At 34.9% G+C, this 16445-nt stretch overlaps 1 protein-coding gene across 1 annotated transcript in view; it reads right to left on the bottom strand.

Annotated features, from left to right (window-relative positions):
- Positions 1–12632, bottom strand: part of ZCWPW2 (zinc finger CW-type and PWWP domain containing 2) — a 104497-nt gene extending 91865 nt beyond the window's left edge. Inside the window, exons 1-2 of the mRNA XM_015132322.3 lie at positions 9987–12632; positions 5477–5821 (exon numbers count right to left, since the gene is read on the bottom strand). Of these exons, the coding sequence (XP_014987808.3) occupies positions 5477–5808 (332 nt within the window). The 5' untranslated portion in view covers positions 5809–5821; positions 9987–12632. The remainder of the gene's footprint in view (positions 1–5476; positions 5822–9986) is intronic.
- Positions 12633–16445: the final 3813 nt, after the last annotated feature.

Raw genomic sequence — 16445 nt, forward strand, 5'->3', positions numbered from 1 at the left:
CCCCATAAATACAGTTAGGGCAACTATAATAGCAAAACCAAACCTGACGCACACCACCTATAATGAAACTAAGTGGTAACCTACCCACATGAACACCAAAATAGGAGCAAATGGGCACAAACTACTAAAAATTGTATGACCCCCACATAATATTAGCATCTATTTGAGAGGAAGGAGGGTGGGAGGAGGAGGAATGAGGACTTCAAACTTGCAACAAGCATTGACAGGAAAGTGCAGCAAGTTGAACTAAGAACAGCAGCCAAAACTGTGAGATGGATTGCAACAAAATCTGAAAGTGTTGGAAAAGTGTGGGCCCTACGAACCAACCAAGATCCATTCCAGGATAAAAGTTCACAGGGGCTGGGCACGGTGGCTCACACCTGTAATCCCAGCACTTTGGGAGGCCAAGGCAGGCGGATCATGAGGTCAGGAGATCGAGACCATCCTGGCTAACATGGCGAAACCCCGTCTCTATTAAAAATACAAAAAATTAGCCAGGTGTATTGGCAGGTGCCTGTAGTCCCAGTTACTTGGGAGGCTGAGGCAGGAGAATGGTATGAACCCAGGAGGCAGACCTTGCAGTGAACCCAGATTGCGCCACTGCACTCCAGCCTGGGCAACAGAGCGAGATTCTGTCTCAAAAAAAATAATAATAAAATTAAATAAAATTTTTAAAAAAAGTTCACAGAATGAGAAACTACTGGGAGCAAAACCTAAACTGAAGAGGACAGGATCAATAAGAAACAAAGGAAAAAGAAGATACAAATAAAAGTGGGGATATAACATCAAAGGCACCAACCATGACAGAAAAGAATGATAAAGTGGAGTTCATTAAAATAAAAAAAATCTGCTCTGCAAAGTCAATGTCAAAAGAATAAGATGACAAGCCACAGAGTGGGAGAAAATATTTGCAAAATATATATCTGATAAGACTGTGATATCCAAAATATACAAAGACCTCTTCAAACTTTACAATAAGAAAATGAACAACCAGATTTTAAAATGGGCAAAAAATCTTAACAGGCACCCTACCAAAGAAGATATACAAGATGGCAAATAAGCATATAAAAAGATACTCAAAAGCATATGTCCTTAGGAAAATACAAATTAAAATAATGAAATACCACTACACACCTATTAGAATGGCCAAAACCCAGGTAACACAAAATGCTGGCAGGGAGGTGAAGCAACATTGTTGGGAATGCAAAATAATACAGCCACTTTGGAAGACAGTTTAGCATTTTCTTAAAAAACAAACACCACCACACATACTCATAGCACACTGCCAGCAACTGCACTTCTTGGTATTTACCCGAAGGAACTGAAAACAGGTCCACATAGAAGCCTGCACATGGATGTATAGAAGCTTTATTCATAATTGCCAAAACTTGGAAGTAACCAAGATCTCCTTCAGTAGGCGAATGGAGAGATAAGTTGTCCTACGTATAGACAATGGAATATCATTCAGTTGCAAAAATACATGCGTAATCAAGCCATAAAAGGACATGGAAGACACGTAAATGCATATTACTAAAAAAAGAAGATAGTCTGAAAAGGCTAAATACTATACAATCCCAACTATATGGCATTCTAGAAAATACAATACTATGAAGATGGTAAAAAGATAAATGGTCACCAAGAGTTTGGATGAATGGAAGGGTAAATAGGAGAAACACAGAGAATTTTTAGGCCAATAAAACTATTCTGCATATACTATAATGGTGGACACATGTCATTATACATTTGTTAAAACCCACAGAATATATAACACAAAGAATGAATCCTAAAGTAAACTATGGACTTAATTGATAATGATGAGTGAATGCTATTTCCTAGATTATAACAAATGTACCACACCAGTGTGGGATGTTGATGGTGGGGCAACCGTGGGTGTCAGAGGGAGAAGGGGATATGGGGAAACTCTCCATACTTTCCATTCCATTTTTCTGCAAACCTAAATAAAGTCAATTAATTAAAATAAATAAAAATGAAAGAACTCAAACAAATTTACAAGAAAAAAACAAACAACCCCATCAAAAAGTGGGCAAAGGATATGAACAGACAGTTCTCAAAAGAAGACATTCATACAGCCAACAGACACATGAAAAAATGCTCATCATCACTGGCCATCAGAGAAATGCAAATCAAAACCACAATGAGATACTATCTCACACCAGTTAGAATGGCAATCATTAAAAAGTCAGGAAACAACAGGTGCTGGAGAGGATGTGGAGAAATAGGAACACTTTTACACTGTTGGTGGGACTGTAAACTAGTTCAACCATTATGGAAAACAGTATGGCGATTCCTCAAGGATCTAGAACTAGAAGTACCATATGACCCAGCCATCCCATTACTGGGTATATACCCAAAGGATTATAAATCATGCTGCTATAAAGACACATGCACACGTATGTTTATTGCGGCACTATTCACAATAGCAAAGACTTGGAATCAACCCAAATGTCCATCAGTGACAGACTGGATTAAGAAAATGTGGCACATATACACCATGGAATACTATGCAGCCATTAAAATCGATGAGTTTGTGTCCTTTGTAGGGACATGGATGCAGCTAGAAACCATCATTCTCAGCAAACTATCGCAAGAACAGAAAACCAAACACCGCATGTTCTCACTCATAGGTGGGAACTGAACAATGAGATCACTTGGACTCGGGAAGGGGAACATCATACACCCGGGCCTATCATGGGGAGGGGGAGGGGGGAGGGATTGCACTGGGAGTTTTACCTGATGTAAATGACGAGTTGATGGGTGCTGACGAGTTGATGGGTGCAGCATGCCAACATGGCACAAGTATACATATGTAACAAACCTGCACGTTATCCACATGTACTCTGGAACTTAAAGTATAATAATAATAAAAAAAAAATTTAAAAGTAAACATGAGGGAGAGAAAAACCTAGGAAATTTAAGAACAGGCCATATTTTTGATACTTTGAGAAAACAGTAAAATAAGGGCTCTGGAACTTTGAAGTAGGGGGGGAACAAGCTAAAAAACAAACAGAAACTATTCTCCAACGTATGGTTCTCAACAAGAAGTAGATTCATTTCTTTGTATTTCTCTTTCTATCAATAAATCTGCATGTTATATATGAAAAAAACATAAAAAGATTCTCAAAGTCACAGAGAAAATGATAGACTAGCTAGGGATCCTGTGACTTGAGGAATGACATGGCAGCGAGTTTCTTGTCACTTTATATTCCTCAGCTGGGTACTGAAGAAGTCAGTAACCCAGAAACACCGGTGAGTGCAACCAGACAAAGAAAAAAAGCTCCAGTGAAGCCTGCTCTTTTTAGCCAAAGGACCAGGATAGGGGGAGCCGAGCAAGACAGAAAACTTATACAGAATAACTGCTCTATCCCAGAAAAACGTCATGGAAAATATATGGCCTCCACATTTACCCCAATACCAAAGGCCAATGGTGAGCCTGGACTGCAAATCACCCAGTAATAATGGAGCACCCTTCCTGCTCAGGTGGTGGCAGAAAAGGCTTAGCTGGAAGCCGAGATTTTTACCACCTTCCAGTGTTAACAAGACCCTCCCCCTATGGTGTCAATGAAGTTCACCTGGCAACAATGAAAAGTTCGTCCTACCCCTACTAGCTAGGGTTGTGAGTGGGGAGCTTGAACTCTCTCCTCCGCCCAGTGGAATTGAGGCACCCTTCCCTCCCTTGGAAATCAATAGAGGCTGAGTGGAGAACCTCGACTCTTACTCCCATGTGGGAGTAACAAAGAGGTGCTCCCATATATCCTGCTGATGTAGTAGCAAAAGCAGCCTGCTAAATAGGTTTAAATAAGATCCAAAATGAAAATAATATAAAGTCTAGTAAACAAATAGGAAATATAAAGAACTAAATGAACATTTTAGAATTGAAAATACAGTATTTTTAAAAGCTCAATGGATACTTTCAATACAGTATGAATATAACAGAGAAAAGAATCAGTGAACTTAAAAAGAGAACAATAGGAATAAACCAATCTGAACAGAGAGAAAATGAACTGAAAAAAACGTATTACTCCCTCTTGCCTTCTGAACAAATAAGAAGCCATTTCATATAAAAGTACTCAGGAAGAAAAGATTATAGCAGAATCTAATATAAAGATGTTATGGTAAATGCCCTACCAAAAAGTGAAAGCTTATCACAGAGGCATGGCCTTACAAAGATCAAAATTGTACCTGAAAGTTCAAATTGAGATAATAGAAATTAAGAAAATAATGCAAGTAATGAAAAAAAGCAACATAAATTATAATTAGAAAAACTAAAAAAAATAAAGTAAGTGATTAGAGAAAAAGATTTGATGATGAGAACACATGGACATGTAGGAGGGAATGACAGACACTAGGGCCTACCAGAGGGTGGAAGGTGGGAGGAAGGAGAGGATTAGGAAAAATAACTAAGGAATACTAGGCTTAATACCTGGGTGATGAAATAATCTTCACCACAAACCCCCATCAAACAAGTGTACCTATACAACAAACCTGCATATGTATCCCTGAACCTAAAAAATTACAATTAAAAGAAAAAGATTTGAAAAGAGAAGAAACATAATTAATGAAATTTTTTTTTGTGATTTTGACAAAAAAGACTAAACCAGAAGAAAAAAAGCAATTTATATACCTTCAGAAAAAAAAAAGAAATTTTAAAAAATTGAAAAGATAAACACAGTTCAAGAAAAGGTAATACAAAAGATGGACAAACATCCACCATAAGTAATATCAGAATCCTAAAATAAGAAAATCAAAGCAATGCAACACAACAAATATAATAGGTTATAATTTAATAAACCTCAGCTAAAAATAAGACTTGAAGTTATATGATGAAAGTGCACACTGCATACTTGGGAAAACCAAACCAGAATGGGAAATATTGGAATATAATAAATCAACATAAATCTAAAGAAAAAATATTTTAGGTATCTAGGTAACAATTACAGAATACATTCTTTTCAAATGACTATGAAATATCAATAATATATGCCACAAGAAGGTACGGTGGGCCATACAATAAGAATCTTTGAAACTGATTATAACAGATTTAAATTAGAATGCAATAAGATACATTAAAATTCCCCAATATTTGGTAATTTAAAGACACACTTCTAAATAACCCATTTCAAAAAGGAAACGACAAAGAAAATCAGTAAATATTTCAAAATGAATAATAAAACACAGTATATCAAAATTTGTATGATGAAGCTACAACACTACTTGAAGAGAAATTTGTAGCTTTAATTGCCTATATTGGGAAGAAAATAAGATTTGAATTCAGTTACCTAACTTTCCCATTTAAAAAGCTAGAAAAAAAAATCCAAAGAAGTATAGAAAAGAACAATGATAAGAAATCAAGAAACAAGTAGACAAAAGAAAAATGTTGAATCTTCAAAAAGATTTTTAATATTCATAAACCTGGCAAGACTATACCTCAAAAGTCATAAAACAACACAAACCTTACCTTGGCCAATTCTGTAATTTTACCAAAACCAGGCTTCCAAGAGGGAGCTGTGAATAGACAATCTTAAATCCACACTGATGAAGCTGAGACTCTTCAGGGAAGTCTTCTTCAGAAATTGAGCAGTTATTATATCTTGAATCAGTGTTCATGAAGCAGTACCATGGTTCATCATGATCAACTTTGGCTGCATCCTCACTTGACAACAATCTCCATTTCAAACAATTTTCATTCTCACATTGAACCCACACTTTGTTTACATACATGTTTTCCACTGAGGAATCCATTGCACAGTTACAATAATCAATCTTACCATCCAATTTTTCTTTATCCATTAAGGCATTTAATCTGGAAAATAAGAAAGAGGAAAATAACAAAATGAGGATTCAAGAGTATAAGGAGAGAAAATTCAAACCAAAATCAGAGAAATTCCTCTTTGATATCTTCCATGCCCATCCCCTCTCTATCCTACAAAGACTACATATGTTGAACACATTGTTTCCACCTACCCAGAAACAAAGGAACAAAATAGAAACAACGATCACTCTGAGCATAAAATGCACCAAAATTAAAAATAAGAAAAATATGATGGAACCAAAGAGTAGTAGAGGTTGACTACAGTTTCTATTAACCTAATATATAGCACATGTCTGGTATATAACAAGTACATTTTCCCATGATAACAGCTAAGCCTTATTGAATGCTGACTAGGGACCAGGTATTATTCTAAGTGCTTTATACACATGGCTCATATAGTCTTCCCAACAACCTTATTAGGCCCATTTTTACAGACAAAACTGAAGCTAAGAAATGTAAAGCAATTTGTCTCAGGTCCTGGAGCTGATACACAGTAGAGCTGGAATTTAAATGCCGGCAGTTTGATTCTAAGTTTGTTATCTTACCCATTAGTTTGTACTGCCTCTTGAGTATATATACAGCATGACTAAATGATCCTTTTCTTCTTCTGTCTCAGGAAATCAAATGCAGCAAAATATTTCAACATACAAAAATGCAAGATTTTTTAAAAATTAATCTCTTTCTTATATAGTTTCAGCTTTTATTCATTATTAATCAAATTTCTCAGAGCTTTTTTGTTAGAAAAATTGTAAACATATAAAAAGTTTGAATTGTGTAACAAAGCCCCCAAATTCTGGCTTCAATAACAATGTATATAGTAATAAATAAACATAAATAAAATACAAGTAAAACTAAGTATTGGCAACTTATTTTGCAATACAAAGTCTATTTCTTAAAAATAAAAAGACTGATGTACCATATACACGAATTAGTAAAACACTACTATCCAAGTATAAGCACCATTTAACGAATCCTTTAATTTATAAATTAATCATATATTTAGAAGCTCACTTACTAATATTTGTCATATACCTTACCAGGACCACGGCAAATTGCTTTAGAAATTTGTCAATGTATTTCAATAGCCACAGTTCAAAAATTTTGACCTATTAATCCCACTCATGCAAATGTAATAAAATACATTTTAAAAAGACGAACCAATACATACGAAGACCAAAAACATTCAGTGTAACACTGTTTTTCATACTGAAAGTGAAAAAGTCTAAAAACAGAATCAAATCTAGCAGAAGATATAAACTTTTACTAATGATATTTGTTTTAATGTGTTTAATTCTTTAATTGATGAGAAAATGCATAAGGAGCAAAACTGCAATGTGGATTGCAACTGAAGTGAATAAATTTTTTCTCTACTCTCTGGGTCACCAGTCAGTAAAGCAGAACTGACTGAGGTTAGACTTTGGAGGTTATGTGTTACTCACAGAGTCCCTGTCCTTTCCTAAACTTTCACTTCACATCAAGTGTGTGTGTGTGTGTGTGTGTGTGTGTGTGTGTGTGTGTGTGTGTGTGTGTGTGTGTGTAACAGCTTTTTTTGCTTGATTAGTTCCAATCTTCATATGTTGTCTTACTATGCTGGCTAAAACAGAGATAACATTGACTAGAAGCCATGATAGTAGATTTCTTTATCTAATTTTAAAGAGAATGCTTTGAATGTTTGACTGTTATGTTGGGAGTATGGTTTTCGTAGAGACCATTAAAAGGTTACAGAAAGTTGTTTTCCTTCTATTACCGGCCTACCAAAAGGATTTTTTTTATTGATATTAATCATAATGTGATGTTTAATTTCATTAAATTCTTTTCGGCATATACTGAGATAAATATATGGTTTTTCTTTTAAAACATATTAATTGGGTATATTATATTCATGGATTTTTTGAATAATAAACTATGCTTGTATTCTGGATAATCCCTACCTGGTTATGCCTCATAAGTTTTTAATATACAGTGCTGTATTTCATTTATTAATAATTAATATTTTTTACGTGTGTATAAATAAGATTTGTCTGTTATTTCTCCTTTTGTCTTTGTTTGGTTTCCATATGAAGATTATAAAGTTACTTCATTAAGTGAAGTAAAAAACGTTCCCCCGTTTTGGGAAAGTTTGCCTAAGGGAGGAATTGTCTAATTTTAACATAAATTTCATGAATTTTAGTATATCTATTATATTTCTCATTATATTTCTCTCTTTCACTTTGAAGTTTATGCCCTTTTTTTTCTTCATTTATCTTCTCAGAGTTTATTAAACAACCAGAATTTGAGTCCCCTCATTTTTTTGAATTCTATTTAATGAATAGCTGCACTTTTCTTAATTCTTTATTTCCTTTTACTTTCTTTGGACATTCTTTGTCGCTCTTATTTTTCTCTTCTTGAGTTGATGCTTAGTTAATATATTTGCAGTCTCTTCTACTACGAGCATTCAAGGTTATACATTCCTCTCCCAGTATTGTTTTAGTATTTAGTTTTAAGCACGCAGTTTCTATTCATCTTTTACCCATGAGTTACTTAATCCAAAAAATTCAGAAGGTAGGGGTATTTAAGAGTTTTTATTATTGATTTTTAATGTAATTGTATTTTGGTTAGAGAATATAATCTGTGTGATATTGATTTTTTTGGCATTTGTTTTGTTTTGTGGCCCTACTTAACAATACTTGTGAATGTTATATGTGTGCAAAAAAAGGATGTGTAGTTTTCAATTGTTGGGTGCAACGTGTACATTTAATCATTATACCAAGCTTTGTATCAACCATTACAAATAAAATTTTATGATTGTGGGGTTAATTTTCTCTATCCATACGAATTGGTTGATATATTAATTACTTAAAGGGCTATGTTAAAATCTCCCATAGTAATTGTGGATTTGTCCATTTATCCTGTAATTTTGTCAGGTTTCTTTGCTTATTAAATATATACATGTTCAGATTTGTGACATCTTGCTGGTGAATTCTTCCTCATGTTATGTAATGATGCAATTTATCCCTAATAATGTTCTTTGCCAATATACTAACTTAATTAGTGGACCAAACTACTTGGTCCACTATTAACATAGCAATTAAGATAGTACTTACGTTTATGATTGGCTTGGTCCTAGTTATAACTCTTACCATCCCTTTACTTTTACCCTTTCTAATATTATGGATTTCTTTGTCTCTGTCTCCTGTAAACAGTATATTTTTGGGATTTGCATTTTTATCCAATCTAAGATATGATCTGCTAACCAGTGATTTTAGTTCATTTAGTTTGACACTGACATACTTGCATTTTTGTGCACCTTTTATTAATTATGCTATTTCTTTACTTCTTTTTTCCTTTCCTAACTTGTATTAAAACAAATTAATATTTTTCTTCTCTATACTGGTTTTCACAAGTTTATGTTATTTTTATTACTTTAATAGTTACCCTTAATATGTGATTTAACAAGGTATAAATTAATCAATGTCTCTACCTTCTTCAGAATAACAGAATGCTTTAATTCAGATGACCTTTGTGCCTTTAGCTCATTTCTTTCCAGCATCACAGTTCTATTTGGCATTTATACCTCAAAATGAGTCATAATTATCACTTGTGTGTTTTCTACAATGTTCATTTAGATTTTTTTTCCATATGTTTTCCAGTTTCTTTGCCATCATTATTTACTACACCTAAAGGTATTCATTGAATAAGGATGGTGACAGAAAGGGATGAAATAGCAGCCGGGCATGGTTGAGAGAGAGAGAGAGAGAGAAAGAAAGAAAAAATTAAGCCATCTGGAATATCTGGAATATTTTCTGTGTTTGTGAATGAATAAGATGGAAGACTCTACTTTTTGTCTAAGTAGTTAACCAATGATCCAAATAATATTTATTTAATTCTTCATCTTTTAGTAATTGGTCTGAAATGGCATTTATCCGAATTCACATATGTGCACATAAATCTATTTCTGGGCTCTGTATTCCTTTCTTTCAGATGTCCTTCCCTGTACCAAAAGAGATTCAGAAAATTCTAAGTCTAAAGCAGATATCTGCATGAACAACTGAGCTGAGGGAAAAAAGTTGGGGTACAGATCTAGAAACAATGAGATTATCAATAACAAGTTCATTCAAGGACATTCTATTTATTTTTATTTAATAAGTAAGAAAAAATAGGCTTTACTAATACTTACTATGAAATTGACACTGGAATCTTCACTAAGACCATATGTAAGCTGGTCATATGGGAGGTCTCCTGCTGAAAAGGTGGGAGATGCCATAACTTAAGAGGGTTTCACAAATGTGCCTTTCAGTTATTCATTTACACTTACTATAATGCAATGTATTGGAGTTACATTTAACTAACTAAACAAGTTTATAGAATATATTATCTAGATTATTCCTCAGAAAATAAAGTTACGTTAAAAAATTTCTAAAAAGAAACAGAAAAACTTGACAATATTAATAATACAAATAATGAAGTATGAGAGAGATGACAGAAAGAAGAAAGTAATTACTGTCACTCAATCACTTAGCATTTTGTCCAACTTGCAGCCAATGGATTGCTATAAAGGGGAAAGTTTGTGGCACCACATCAATGGAAAGCTTATGAAAATTCATTATGACAGTCTATTATAAAATGTTAAGGGGATTAAAAGATTACTTTTAAATGCTAGATAACGTTTTCAGATTTTCTTAGGAAGTTGGGTCTCATAGTGGATAATACTGAGAAGATAAACTAACACTAAGAAAATGTCATTATTACTTAGTGATACTCATTTTCAATTGCATCTAACTTAAACCTCTTGGTATTTTAGATTTGATATGTTTTATCCAGGCTAATAGAATTTAGAATATAGATCATAAAATGCTTATTCTTTTCAAACCAGATTCTCATTGATTCCATTACATTTTCTCCAACACTTTGCTGGTTTTCAAAATTCCTGCCACATATAAGATGCAAATGACAATGAGGAAGTGAATGTGGTCACAAGAATGCTAGAGCCTTCGAAGGGATCCCAATATAATCATACCTAAGTAGATCAGAATTAGTTTATAAAGACATTGACAAATGCAAAGCTCTGCTCAGTACAATATTTGCTTCATTCAACTTTTGTTTCTAAATTTTTATTTCATAACTTACTTATATTGAACTAGAAAATGCAGAAAACCAAAATATTAAATTTTAAAAATAGAAAACACAGAATGGCTATTTAAAATTATAAAGCCTTAAGTACAAGGAAATGGATATGAATGGTTATGGACACTCAATTTTCAGCCAGACAACTCTACCACTCTTTACCAGGCAAATAAGTTCACCACTCAAAATCTCTGATCCCTTACCTGGGGATAATAAGAGTATTACTTATTACCCTATATTGAACTCCTAGCATATTATTTTGCACACTATAGATACTCAATATTTTTTGAATAAATGGATGACTTTAAACATCAATTCAAATATTGAGTTCCTATTAAATGTTAGACACTGTGAACAAAAGATGAACAAGAAACAATCCCCGTTCTTGACTCAGAACATAGATACCAAGTTCCATAAAATAGTTGATAAATGCAGTACAGTGTGATAAATGTTAGATGCACAAATACCTAGGAGAACACAAATGAGAAAATAATTTTCTTAAAATAAGAAGGCTCCATGAAGGATGCATGGAGCAGCTGAACATGAAAAGATAAGTAGTTCACTTCAGCGAGGTGAAGGAGCAAAGGAGCACATAAGAGGAAACTCGCCAGGTGCAATGGCTCAGGCCTGTAATCTCAACATTTTGGAAGGCCAAGGTGAGAGGATCACTTGTACCCAGGAGTTTGAGACCAGTCTGGGCAACATAGTAAGACTCGATCTCTACCAAAAATAATTAAATTAGCTGGGTGTTACAGGGCACACCTGTATTCCCACTATTCAGAAGGTGGAGGCATAAGGATTGCTTCAGCTCAGGAGTTGGAAGCTGCAGTGAGCTATAATCATGTCACTGCAGTGTAGCCTGGGTAACAGACTAAGACTTTGTCTGTCAAAAAAAAAAAAAAAAAAAAAAAGAAAGAAAGAAAGAAAAGAAAAGGAAATTCCATGAAAACATGCATGCATGTATAATGATGCACAGCATGTACAAAAATATTGAGCTCAGCTGTTAGAACACTTTTTAAGGGAAGCAAAGGTCATAGCAGGTGAGGGTGGAAAAACCTCAGAAGCATCTTATTTACCGTGTTAGGTTAATAGACATTATTATCCTGGAAGCAAAGAGGAGTCATTGTCTGTTTAAAACTAAGAGTATCACAAAAAATAAGATACTTCATAATTTCCAAGGCACATATTTTTACATTAAACATCTCAGCAGCCACACTGTATCTTCCAGTCAATATCCTCTCAAAGTCATTATGTAGTTGTCATTGCCTGTACATGAATACACTTGATAATTTAAAGTATAAGCACACCCAAAAGTGCACAGATATGGTTTTCTCATGCTATGACTGGACAACAGTCACTATGAAAGCATTTCAAGAACTCTGATGACTTCTAAATTTTCTTCAGGGTCGTTCTGCCATTTTCTTGGATAGTAGATCTTGGCTTCTGTTGAGATTGCTAATTTATCAGATGGTCATTTAGCTACACCCTTCATGTTCTTTCCTGAACATGCTTTCTCATTCTTTACTATATGTATAGGCTGAGAAGTTTCCAAATCCTTAAGCACTGCTTCTCTTTTGATTAACAATTCCATCTTTAAATCATTTCTCTCCTCTTATACTTTACTATTAGCAGTCAAGAAGAGCCAAGCCACAGCTTCAACACTTTGCTCAGATATTTCCTTCAGTCAAATATTCAATTTAATCACTCACAGTTCTACCTTCCACAAAACACTAGAACATGAACACAATTGAGCCAAGTTCTTTGCCACATGATAATAAGGATGGTCTTTGCTCCATTGCTTTATGATATGTTCCTCATTTCCATCTGAGAATGGCCTCCCACTAAAATGGCCTTTAATGTCTATATTTCTACCAACATTCTCTTCAGGATTACTTAGGCATTGTTTAAGAAGATTGAGATATTCTCTACTGTGCTCCTCTTTTCTTTCTGGGCCTTCACCAGTATCATCCTTAACATTCTGCTGGCCGGGCAGGGTGACTCACGTCTGTAATTCCAGCACTTTGGGAGGCTGAGGCAGGCAGATCACAAGGTCAGGAGTTAGAGACCAGCCTGACCAACACAGTGAAACCCCATCTCTACTAAAAATACAAAAATTAGCCAGGCATGTGGTGGGTGCCTGTAATCCTGGCTACCTGGGAGGTTGAGGCAGAAGAATCACTTGAAACCGGAAGGCGGAGGTTGCAGTGAGCCAAGATCGTGCCACTGCACTGCATCCTGGGCAACAAGAGTGAAACTCCATCTCAAAACAACAACAAAAAACTGTTTACAGCAATGTATGCTTTTTCTAGCATGCCCCTCAAAACTCTGCAAGCCTCTACCCTAAATCCACTATCACATTCTTAGGAAAGTATTATAGCAGCACCTCCACTTCTCAGTACCAATTTCCTGCCTTAGTATGTTCAGGCTGCAAAGCCCTACCACCTAATGCCACCTCCCAAAGGCTCTATCTCCTAATACCTTGGGGGTTAGGATTTGAAAATATCAATTTTGGGGGACACAGACATTCAGACCCATAGCAATATGATATGGAAAGACCAACATCGAAGACTGAATTGAAAAGTGATTGAGGAAAAGTACTTTTATATGAATAAGCTTTAGGAATTCTATAACCAAATTTATTTCACTTATATTTTATTTTTTATGTGAGATGTGATAAGAATATATGTCTAAATGAGTTGAAAATAAATATTTCATTTCCATTGGTTATTGGGGAACAGGTGGTATTTGGTTACATGAGTAAGTTCTTTAGTGGTGATTTGTGAGATTTTGGTGCATGCACCATCGAAGCAGTATACAGTGTGCCCTATTTGTAGTCTTTTATCCCTCACCCTCCTTCCATTATTTCCTCCTAAGTACCCAAAGTCCATTGTGTCATTCTCATCCCTTTGCATCCTCATAGCTTAGCTCTCACTTATAAGTGAGAAATGCGATGTTTGGTTTTCCATTCCTGAGTTACATCACTTAGAATAATAGTCTACAACCTCATCCAGGTTGCTGTGAATGCCATTAATTCATTCTTTTTAATGGCTAAGTAGTAATCCATCATATATATATATATATATCACCGTTCCTTTATCCACCCATTGATTTATGGGCACGTGGATGTGGGTTGGTTCCATGGCTGCCATGAACATGCATGTGCAGGTACATTTTTCATGTAATGACTTTTTTCCCTCTGGGTAGATAGCCAGTAGTGACAATGCTGGATCAAATGGCAGTTCTACTTCTAGTTCTTTATGGAATTTCCACACAGTTTTCCATAGTGGTTGTACTAGTTTACATTCCCACCAGCCGTGTAGAAGTGTTCCCTGTTCACTGCATCCATGCCAACATCTGTTTTTTGAATTTTTGATTATGGCCATTCTTGCAGGAGTAAGGTGGTATGAATAAGTAAGGTGGTATGAATAACTACAATGTGGTTTTGATTTGCATTTCCCTGATCATTCATGATGTCGAGCATCTTTTCATATGTTTTTTGGTCATTTGTATATCTTCTTTTGAGAATTGTGTATTCATGTCCTTAGGCCACTTTTTGATGTTTTTTTTTTTTTCCTTGTTAATTTATTTGAGCTCATTGTAGATTCTGGATATTAGTCCTTTGTCAGATGTATAGGTTGTGAAGAATTTTTTTCCACTCTCTGGGTTGTTTATTCTGCTGACTGTTCCTTTGCCATGCAAAAGCTCTTTACTTAAGTCCCAGCTATTTGTTTTTGTTTTTATTGCATTTTCTTTTGTGTTCTTGGTCATGAAATCCTTGCCTAAGCCAATGTCTAGCAGGGTTTTTCCAATATTATCTTCTAGAATTTTTATAGTTTCAGGTATTAGATTTAAGTCCTTAATCCATCTTGAGTTTATTTCTGTGTAAGGTGACAGATGAGGATCCAGTTTCATTCTCCTACATGTGGCTAACCAATTACCCCAGCACCATTTGTTGAAAAGGGTGTCCTTTCCTCACTTTATGTTTTTGTTTGCTTTGTTGAAGATCAGTTGGCTGTAAGTATTTGGGTTTATTTCTGGGTTCTCTACTCTGTTCCATTGGTTTCTGTGTCTATTTTTATACCAGTACCATGCTGTTTTGGTGACTATGGCCTTATACTGTAGTTTGAAATCAGGTAATGTGATGCCTCCAGATTTGTTCCGTTTGCTTAGTCTTGCTTTGGCTATGCGGGCTCTTTTTTGGTTCCATATAAATTTTAGAATTTTTTTTTCTAATTCTGTGAAGAATGATGATGGTATTTTGATGGGAATTGCATTGAATTTGTAGATTGCTCTTGGCAGTATGGACACTTTCACAATATTGATTCTACCCATCCATGAGCCTGGGATGTGTTTTCATTTGTTTGTGTTGTCTATGATTTCTAACAGCAGTGTTCTGTAGTTTTCCTTGTAGATGTCTTTCACCTCCTTAGTTAGGTATATTCCTAAGTAATTTTTTTCAGCTATTGTAAAAGGGGTTGAGTTCTTGATTTGCTTCTCAGCTTTGTTGCTGTTGGTATATAGAAGAGCTACTGATTTGTACACATTAATTATGTATCCTGAAACTTAGCTGAATTATTTTATCAGTTCTAGGGGCTTTCTGGAGAAGTCTTTAGGGTTTTCTAGGTAAACACTCACATCATCAGCAAATAGCAACAGTTCGACTTTCTCTTCACCGATTTGGATACCCTTTATTTCCTTCTCTTGTCTGACTGCTCTGGCTAGGACTTCCAGTACTATGTGGAAGAGGAGTGGTGAGAGTGGGCATCCTTATCTTGTTCCAGTTCTCAGAGGGAATGCTTTCAATTTTTTCTCATTCAGTATTATGTTGGCTGTGAGTTTGTCAAAGATGGCTTTTATTACACTGAGATTTGTCCCTTGTATGCTGATTTTGCTGAGAGTTTTAATCACAAAAGGATGCTGGATTTTGTCAAATGCTTTTGCTGCATCTATTGAGATAATCATGTGATTTTTGTTTTTAATTTTGTTTATGTGGTATATCATATTTATTGACTTGCATATGTTAAACCATCCCTACATCTCTGATATGAAACTCACTTGGTCATGGCAGATTATTTTTTAATATGTTGTTGGATTTGATTAGCTAGTATTTTGTTAAGGATTTTAGCATCTATGTTCATCAGGAATATTGGTCTGTAGTTTTCTTTTTTGCTTATTTCTTTTCCTGGTTTTGGTATTAGGGTGATACTGGCTTCATAGAATGATTTAAGAAGGGTTCCCTCTTTCTTTATCTTGTGAAATAGTGTCAATAGGATTGGTACCAATTCTTCTTTGAATGTCTGGCAGAATTTTGCTGTGAATCCGTCTCATCCTGGACTTATTTTTGTTGGTAATTTTTAAATTACCATTTCAATGTTGCTGCTTGTTATTGGTCTGTTCAGGGTATCTAACTCTTCCTGATTTAAGCTAACACGGGTGTATCTTTCCAGGAATTTTTCCATCTCTTCTAGGTTTTCTAGTTTATGTGTGTAAAGGTGTTCATAGTAGCCTTGAA

This window comes from Macaca mulatta, chromosome 2 (genome assembly GCF_049350105.2).
Source record: "Macaca mulatta isolate MMU2019108-1 chromosome 2, T2T-MMU8v2.0, whole genome shotgun sequence".
In the NCBI taxonomy this organism is placed as follows: domain Eukaryota; kingdom Metazoa; phylum Chordata; class Mammalia; order Primates; family Cercopithecidae; genus Macaca; species Macaca mulatta.